General features: G+C 33.8%; 1 protein-coding gene across 1 annotated transcript; it reads left to right on the forward strand.

Annotated features, from left to right (window-relative positions):
* Positions 1-3,014: 3,014 nt before the first annotated feature.
* LOC112758742 (protein TILLER ANGLE CONTROL 1) lies at positions 3,015-4,892 on the forward strand. Its single transcript, XM_025807472.3, has 5 exons — positions 3,015-3,555; positions 3,636-3,684; positions 3,769-4,343; positions 4,426-4,546; positions 4,674-4,892. The coding sequence occupies exons 1-4, from the start codon at positions 3,550-3,552 to the stop codon at positions 4,528-4,530; spliced, it is 735 nt and encodes a 244-aa protein (XP_025663257.1). The 5' UTR covers positions 3,015-3,549; the 3' UTR covers positions 4,531-4,546; positions 4,674-4,892.
* Positions 4,893-10,177: the final 5,285 nt, after the last annotated feature.

The raw sequence follows: 10,177 nt of genomic DNA on the forward strand, positions 1-10,177 counted from the left end.
TTTCAAAATTTTGACTATTAACCCAAAATTATTCTGAAAAAAACTGATATCTTTAATTAACGTAATAACATATGTAGAGTTAATATTTGAATTTTAACATAAAATAGGCAGCATGCTGCTGTTAAAGAGGCCTATTAAACTAAAATATAAAATTCATTGAGTAGTCATAATCTCCAACTAATAGTTCATCGTTCTTTTAGGCTAATTAAATCACTGTTATTTCGAGGTTCGTCATTAGATCTTACTAATCTAAGTAGCTATATTATGATATATATCGACTAGCCGGCATAGGCACATGAAACTCGAGAACTGAACAAAAACAAACATAAGAGCAAAATAAACTAGAAACCTAAACCCCGAAGAACTATCCGAGGGTTTCCTACACCTTGTTGAGACATGTGCTGCGCTCCATTGATATATTTCACTACTCCCCCAAATCTTTTTTTTTTTTTTATTCCCCACGAGTGCTATTGCATATTTTAAGAGCATCCAAATTTAGCATATAAATTCAGGTATATACATTCGTACCCTATCATAAAGTTTGGTATTCTAGGTCTGGAGCAATTACTTTCAGCCTTTCAGGCTTTAATTTGTGTGTGGGTCTTTTATGTTGTGGAAAGTCCTTCATGTGCATTCCACCACATTTATATATTTGACTTCGTTGATACCTTCACAGTTCACACTAACTCTCTTTCATGTGGGTCTATACAATATAAACTTCTAGCTGCATAACAACAGAAATAATTAAAACGACGAATAATTGATCTACAACTTATAAAGTTAAAACAATAAACAGAATAAAGTAGGGATCGGATAAAAGAGAGGACGCAATTTATTTGCAGTGTTTCTATGCGTAAAAAGTACTCCAATGCTAAAATTAGTCCAGAAAATATTTCTCATAGAATTTTTCCAAGAACGAGTTTTGAACATATCTTATATATTCTATGAGAATGTTTTTAGTTTTTTATAGTCGATAAATACTACGAGTTGTTTTATCTATTACCTATTTGTAGTATTAAAATAATCGTTTTATCCGAAATATATCTTGGATTTAACTGAATTATAATGACCGGATGACTTATTATAACCTTCCATCTTTTTATCTGATTCTGATACTGGTATCGTTACAAAGGCAGTGCTAATCCATCAAAACGTGAATTTATGCCAATGCCAGCAATGGCTATATATAATTTCTTGATTTCAGTACATCACTGCTTCTCCTCTGTAGAAATTGCATAGATTAGGCTTCCAATCTTCCATTAGATCGATGTTCCTTTTAACATGAAGAAAATTTACTAACGAAAAGTGAAACATCCCTAAGTTACATACACTCCAAATTGAAGGTCATCAGGGGTTTATGTGATTGAGTTTGATTTCTACGTAGTTCCACCCCTAAAAAATTAATTCCCTTAGCACTAGCTAGTGGTTAAAGTCACCCACCTATAACCTATCCTACATCTTTTGCAACTCAAAATATAATTTTTTTTTTTTTGTGACACGCATTTGTACGCTTATAATCTTGAAGCACTCAATATGACCCACCTGATCAATATGTTATTAACAAATGCATAAATCAAAAAGGCCTTTCTCTACTTTCATGTATGAGTTAGCTACTTTAATTTAACAAGAATCCAAAGCGCTTTATTTGTGTTTGAAGGTAACATTGAGGGCCATGGAGAGATCACGATGCAAGCTAGCTAGCCCTCCCTAACAATGCAACAAGACAATTAACTATGAGTCAAGAACACAGTACTATATATCATTAAGATCACGTCCAATCTTTTCTTTTCTTTTCTTTTCTTTTCTTTTGCCTCTGCTTCCCTTTGGCAATGCCCTCTTGGACTTGGACACCCTCCACCAACTACCATTTCACTTTCTATCATCCCAACATTCGTCTTTCAATCATGCTCCTCAAAACATACAAATTAAATTTAGGTGTTTGTTATGTTACCTAAAAGTGACGCTGCTAATTAATTGTTCAAAAAGATTAAATAATTAATATTTAATTTAAAAATATAAAAATTAATAAACTGTAAATATTTAAAATTTATTATAAAAGATAAATTAAATAAAAGTTAGACAATAAATAAAAGACATCATAAAATTTGATCTTAAATTTATTGTTATATTCAATTTTCGTGGTTGTTTCTTATACCATAGTTGAGTTTTATATATATAATAACATCACTTGAGTTTGGCTACATGAATTAGACGACGTCATTGAGTTATATCATATAACATGTCTTTAATAAAACTATTTATATGTAAATCTCTTTTGATAATCTTATGTATGGAATTCTTAGATTTTGAGTTCTTTAGTATTCAAAAAATAATTAACAATGAGTTAATTCTTAATTAACTAATTAACCAACTAACTAATACAATAATATATATAGTGTCAAAATTGAATTGTAGCTTAATTGTTTCTGTTAGACAACTATGAGCGAGAAGATGCATGATTATCATCAGAACGTGCATGCAATATGTTCGGAAAAAGCAAGTCAGAGAAAAATACATATAAAATGTTACTAATAATACTACTAGTGCTAGTTGTTAATTAGCTTTCCCATGTGCTTGTTAACCATAGCAGCGACAAAGAATGAAGCTTAAGATCTTTCTATTCACTGATCTGCAGAATCATTTTCAAACAATAGCCTGAAGCCAGCAGCAACAAACAACAGTAGTAGCTACCATGGAATTTGGAGCAGGAAAAATAAACAAATAAACGACGTTAGCTATATCCACCGAGCATGCTAAATTATAGAAATTAATGTCAAGTGTGTAACCTGAATAAGAACAACCCTTAGTCAACAACCAGCATAACACATGCTCATGCTCACCTATTACCATTAGCTGCTTCCTACTTATGCCTATATACCACAAACATTGATAAATCTTTTTTTTTTTCACTTTTTGTTAAACAATTATAATTTAGAAGAAAATCAGAACGGGAAGTCGAAATCTGTATCCTAGCAACTTGGTGAATAATGAAATGATGAATAATAATGCAATTTGGTGGGTAAATCATGCCAAATGTAGACTTAAATTACTTTACTTTTCGTCTTTCTTGAGTGTCCTTTCAATATTTTCATCTTCTTGTACTCAGTTGCATACATTTCTTATTAGTTGTACTGTACTGAATACTGATCCAATTATTCACTCAAAAGTACATTCAGATAGCCAACAGTGACCATGACCAAATCTTAGCTTGTTTTGGAGATCAAAAGTATTCATGAACAGTTTACAATTATTTCACATCAGGGATTGGCTTACAGCAAACACAGGCCAAAAAAGAATTTGAGCACATCGATGATGCCACTGAGACCAAACCATATAGGAGCACATTATGGGGATACCACGTGGCAAACCGTAATTCAAGGAACCATTCTGATCCCTTATGGCTATGATTTATGAATATGAATGTTTTTCTTTTTCCCCATTGATTATTCCTGTTGCTGTTCCACATCATAATCATCATCATCAAGTTTGACCTCCTTCGACGTACCTCCCTGACTCCACAACCCGACTCTCAGAGAAGGGAACACCATCATGAAGGTCATTGCACGCATTTCTACTAATCACTTTGTGTTCAATTTTTATCCTATGCTTGATCATTTTATCTATCATTATCGCAGATAGTCAACTGGGTGCATAAAAGATTTCATCATAGCACCACTCTCAAGGGTAAGGTTCATCATAAGCCTAATTCTCTCTGTAAACTTCTTTTCTTTTTTGTGTGTTGCTTAATAATTAGCTTTTACTCATCAGATGGGTTTGCTTCCAACATGAAAAACATTGAACCTATGAGAAGCAATAATGAGGATAGTGAAGGAATGATGAAACAAGTAGCATTGGCTGAATTGTTTGGTGGTTGGAAAGATGGGATTCTGACCATTGGCACTCTTGGCTGTGATCCCTTGATCAACTCCTACAGCCAAAACAAACAGTACTACGCACTCGAAAGCGAAGAAGACCAGGAAGAAGAGGAAGAACAAGAAGATGAGGAGAACTATAATGGTGAAGATGATAATGAGGAAGTGAACCCATTGATGCAGAGCACATTCGAAGAAGTGAAGAAAGTTGATGTGACTGATGAGAATAGTATTGAGGAAATGGAAAAGAAGAAGAAAGGGGAAAGGATCACATTAGCAGACTTATTCTTAGCGGATTCAGATGTGAAGATGGAGGGTGCGAAATCCAAAGTTTCAACTGCTGATGAAGATGAAAAACAAAGTAGTATCATGAAAGGAAAGCATCATATGCATGCACTGTCTTTCACCAAGAAGCTCATTCCCCGTGGTCTTAACAAGGATAACCCACACCCAATTCAAGATATCAAGAAAGTAAGTGTCGTCTTCTTCCTCTTGCATGTGATCTTGTTTTTGAATTCTTCAAGAATTGAATTAAGTGATTTTATTTGGGCAGTTGATAAAGAAAATGTTAAAGAGAAAAATCCATCCGGAGCTGCTGGATGTTAAGAATCCCAAAACCAGTGACACTAACGACACAGCTTCTTTGCTTCTAATTTAATCCAATAACATAGCTGGTTAGCCTCAAATTCTCCCTAGCTAGCTTCCTCATTTTATCTATTTTCCTTTCAATTCGTTCACATACATAATTATAATGTCTTAGCAGCTTTGATTTGATATCTCTTCATCTTGGTCTTAATGCAGAGGCTGGCGAGTTGTTAAGCTCTGGAACTTGTCTCTGTTTATCTGAAAATACCAAGTAATTTAGTTTATGACAAGTTAAATATATATGCTTCAGGTTTTGCTTTTTTGTACTTTATGAACAATGGAATTGAATCATGTGATCTTCTTTTGTGCTCTTCCTCCACTTGTATTCGTTGGAATCCATGTGTCTAAACTCGAATCCAGTCATCATTGTTTTCAGTCGTTGTGGGATTTTATTTCCGATCATTATTTTTGTAACTTTTTTTTTTATTGGAAGCCATCTTTTACTTTGTTTTTATAAAAAATATATATGATTATGGTAACTTTTGAACATTAACAACTTTTTAAAATGAATAAATAATAATATTGAAGAATTGAAGCCACTCTAAACATTCTTATCAGTGTTTTAAAAATGGCAACATTTTATAAACTCAAATCAAAATTTGAAATTGTACATATAATTCATTGAAAATTAAAACTTTGACATTTTAAAATGTTTAACAAATATAAACACTTATAAGTGTTAGACAAGTTGCTAGAAATTAGATCATATATCTTTTTTTGTAGTCATGAATCAGATTATATCCTCAAATCCATAGTATTTATACGCATTTGATTTGCAATTTACAGATATAATTCAATTCACATTCTAATTAGATCAAATCGTGGATATCACATTTATATTCGCAAATTCGCACTAAATAATAAATAAATAAAAAATATATATGTTGTATTTATGTTTTATTGTCATTAATAATTATTATTTATATAGTATATTATTTTATTTTTGTTATTTAAGAAAAGTTAATTTAATAATATTTTAGGAGTAAACCGTTTAAAAAAAATGAAAGAAAAAGTTTTATTAGAGTGAAAAATTGAATTTTATTGACTTTTTTTTATAGAAATAAGCTTTTCTAATATATTTTTATTTTGCGGATATGTCTCATATCCGCTCTAAGTATAAAAAGTACGGATATTGGATCCGATCTGATTTACTGAGTTTAATTTAGTGTGGATCAGACAAAAATTTTGGCTATATCCAATCCAATCTGTGAACACTCCTTATCTTCTCGACATTGATAGCATTTTGCTTGGATTATGGTTTCTTGACCTCGATAGAAAGTGTCGACCAAGGTTGTATAAAGATTTTAATTCACGGAACAGATACGACTCCTCTTAGAATTCGACCTTGAGATTTATCAACTATAGGTAGCAAAATAAACTTTGCAAGCAGTAGATTAGAAAATGTAAACATTGTATTATTGATTGAATAACAAGTTTTTTTTTAATGTAAATAGAAATAAAATCAAATATGAACAGAAACAAAATTAAAATTAAAACTAGAAAAAAATACTTGAATACTAGACCATAAATGAAGAACATAATTTAAAGAATTGAAACACAAATTGAAAATAAAATGAACAATAAAAAACGATGGCCCCAAATTCACATGCACTTTCTATGTTCTTTTGTAGTGTTAATGTGACTCGAAAATTTTTCGAGTTTTGGTATGATTATTTGATACGATATATATTATATCAAGAGATAAAGAGAATTAGATAGAAATAAGAAAGAATAGAATAAAAATTTCTAGAATTAGAACAAGAGAGGAATTAGAGTTTTCAATTATATCAAGTATACCCATACTATTACATTTTATTCCTATTTATAGCATGATTCTTTAAATGAGTTATAAGTTCAATACTAATCCTAACATTATCCTCTCCTTCAAAATAATTTTGCTCTCAAGGTTGCAGAAAATATAAATTCTAATTAAAAATATAAATACGAATTACAATTAAAAAAAGAAATCATGAATCCTAAAATATTTTCTATGTTACTGTTCAAAAAATAAAAATTTACCACCAAGATCTCATTGTTTAAAAACATTTAGATCCATTAAAATATCAAATTTTTTTTTTGAAAATTGGCCCAATAGCTGACCCACCTTGCAAAAATAAAGTTGCACTGAGCACACCAACTAAAGACCCAACCCATGAGGAAGGGGCAATTCCTTCCCCTCTTTTTCATTCCTGAAGGTAAAGATCAGAAAGGGACCAGCAACCGTAGCTACAACCCACACATTGCCGGGCGTCGCGAGCTCCCATGGAAAAATCGGCGATCTGCGGTGCTTTCGGTCTCCCTCCAGTGCACCCGACACCGCTGTCCCTCCTCTATCTTTCTTCTCTGCTATTCGCTGTGGTGTTATCTCGACCTCTTGCCGAAGTCGTCGCTTGCTACTGCAAGCCGTCGCCGTTTCGTCCTCCCTTGTGATCCAACTAGAAAATAGCCACTATAAGTGGTGGTGGATTCGCCACGATCGGAGAGACTTGATGAAATCCACAAGGTTGGAGATCTCCGGCACCTATGGTGGTTACAATGGCGTGAGCACTCACCAATATTACTGGAGCACCACATGCTTTTCCCTTTCACTCGGCAAAAGTGTCGACCTCAGCGCTGCTCCTGGCATCATCATTGTTTCGGAAACATCACAGATCGCAGCCATTCACATCCCTCCTCGCATCATCATATGTGACGTCATCCAGGGGTTCGGCACCTCCCATTGAAGAAACCACCGCTCGTCATCCCCTCCCGCATTGCGATCTGTCCTCAGGTCTCCTCTGCACACCATCACAGATTCGAACCACGATCGATCTCCTTCAATTCACATAGTATCGCTACTATTAGGTTCATTTGTAATTTTATCATCGTTCTTATTTGTATTTTTTGGAATTGAATTATAATTGTTTGCTTTTGTAAGTGCTAGATCTGTTGTGGTTGGAACCTCCAAAATTGAAACTTCAAATCTATGTCCTGCTGTTGCTAAGTTGTTGTGTGATTGATATCTGAATTTGGACATTGCTTTTCTAAATTAACTTCTTGATCTGAAATGTTGTTTGCTACAATATCTAATAATACTGGTGAAAAATCTGGTTGGTAACAATGTAGTAATGCTAGCTCAAAGGTCGGCCAATCTTCCATCGGCACTCCAAGAAAAATGCCAAATACCATCAGATTTACCGTCGGATTTAGCGGCGGACATTACTGGCAGATTCAGTGGCAATTTTTTGCATTGGATATGAGCAACATTTCGTTCCCATAATTGGTTACTTTCGAATTTTTTATTTTGCCACTAAATTCGACGGTAATTAGTGGCATGAAATCTTATTTTAGTAGCGCCAACTTTACCCGCGGATCTTCCGTCAGATTTTTTAGCCAGTATAATGATTTAGTGAAATGTGGCGTTTAGGTAATTTATCGGTGAAAATTTTTGCCAGTAAATCTGACGGTAAAATTGGGATAAAATTCAAATACAAAACCCCTCCCACTCATTTCTACGAACTCTTGCTCCCTCTCTTCTCGTCTTCTCTCTTCACTGTTGAAGCTGCTGACATTGCCACCACCACATGGAGCATCCGTTGTCACTGCCGCTGCACGTTGTCCTCACTGCTGGTGGAGTTGTCGCCACCGCCGCGCTACTGTTGTTCGTGTTCGTGGCCATCGATATTGGTCATGTTGTCGCTGACATTGCCGCCTTCTATCACCACCACGCTTTCACCATCCTGTAGCCACCATTAAAGATAATTTTGCTATATTTTTTTAAATTGTTTTGTGAGTTTAGGATTTTAGGATTTTTATTAAATTATTGATTAAATTAATGTAATGATGTTTGTGATTTAGGGTTTATTATATTAATTTAATGTAAATAAATATTAAGTTAAGTTAGGGTAGGTTAAGTATGGTGAGATTAAGAATGCTTGAGCTGTTGGAAGATTTTATGTAGTTTGTTGAATTAGTCTCACTTTTTGAATTTAATAAGTTGTCTTTTCTATTAGGACATACGATGCTATTTTCTCTTAGATCAATTGGAGTTCGCTTCTTCTATAATATGTGCATCCGTGTTTCAGGTTGGTTTTCTATCTCTAAATATAATCAATTGTTTAATTTTTATGCCGGACTTACTTTTTCTAGGATAGTGTTTTAGGACAAAAGCGTGGGAGAAGGTCGCATAGAGGTGCCTTCTCGAAACTCTTGTTTATTGAAAAATTGTGGAGTTATAAGGGGTTATGCACTAGAACGGTTATGAGTTGATGTATTATTGAATATGTGTTTATTCTAATTTATGTCTGCAGCTGATTTTTCTGTGAAATTGGTATATATATTTGGTGGATGTCACCGAATTAAGGGAAAGTTCTGCCGAAATTTATTTTAAATTGTTTAAAACATGTTTGGTTTATGAGAAAATGATAATTAAATTTGGTGGGAGGTTCTAATTATATGAGACATGGATAGGGAAAATCAAATTTTTTAAAAATTTTAATAAGTTGTGTTGTTGGTTGAATTCTAGAGTGTTTATTGTAAGATGATTCCAAGTCATCGTCTATGGATGTATGATAAGCATAACAGTGGATGAGTGGGTTTAAAACCTGAATTCTTTGAGGGGGTTGACACCTTTATTGTGTATATCTTCAACATGGAACCGTTTATGTCTCAAAGGGTATCTAGGTGCTCGTGCTATAAGTGTCAGCTAACTAAATGGTTAGGACCTTCGGATATAACACTTCACCTCTACCGTAATGAGTTCAATGATGGGTATTGGATGTGGACAGAATATGAAAAAATTGATGAGTAAGAAATTAATCAATCTGTCTCGAATTTCAATAGGTTTGGGAATTTTATGATGTCATGGAATACTTAAATATTCACCTACCGTACAAAGCAAGAGTATGAAGGCCAATCTAATTTAGGTGAATGTACCTATTTGAGAGGATGATTGGATCATTCAAGTACACTGTGAAGAACAAAGCTCGGATCGAGGGTAGTATCTGTGAAGCATTCCTAGCTAAAGAAACATTCGCATTTTACTCCTTCTATTTTGAGGCTCATGTTGAGTCACATAGAATAAGAGTTGAAAGGAATGATGAGAGGGGAGAATCCTTGTCAGCTGGACCAACCTATCCACCAATATTTTTTCCGGAAGGAGTTACAATGGGCGCAGGTAGTGAATATTGGTTAGAGAAAAAAGAAATCGGTGCCACACATCTTCATGTGTTGCTTAACTGTGACTAGGTTTCACCGTACCTTATGTGAGTTTTTAAGTCTTCATATGTCCTATATTTAATAAAATACTATCTTTGTCATCTAATCAAAACTTCAGTACACTAAACTTTTCTTATTTATCCTATTATATTATAGGTTATTCCAAGAAAGAAATCTTGATACATTACTGAACAATTTCCCCCTTTGGTTCAGAGAATACGTCAGAGTGCATCTAGCTGACATAACAGATTGGGAACTAATTGCACTTAGTTGGGGCCTAATGAACAAGGGCACAAGCTATCCGATATATAATGTTAATGGATATTAGTTCCATTCGTTATAATAGTCGGTTGAAAAAAAAATAGATAACACCAGAGTCTGGGCTCATGGAGATTCAAGCGGTAGTCATTCTGATTGGTATGGTGTGTTGCACAATATAATTCAACTAAAGTATTTTTGTCGCA

The sequence above is a fragment of the Arachis hypogaea genome, chromosome 16 (assembly GCF_003086295.3).
Source record: "Arachis hypogaea cultivar Tifrunner chromosome 16, arahy.Tifrunner.gnm2.J5K5, whole genome shotgun sequence".
NCBI lineage: Eukaryota > Viridiplantae > Streptophyta > Magnoliopsida > Fabales > Fabaceae > Arachis > Arachis hypogaea.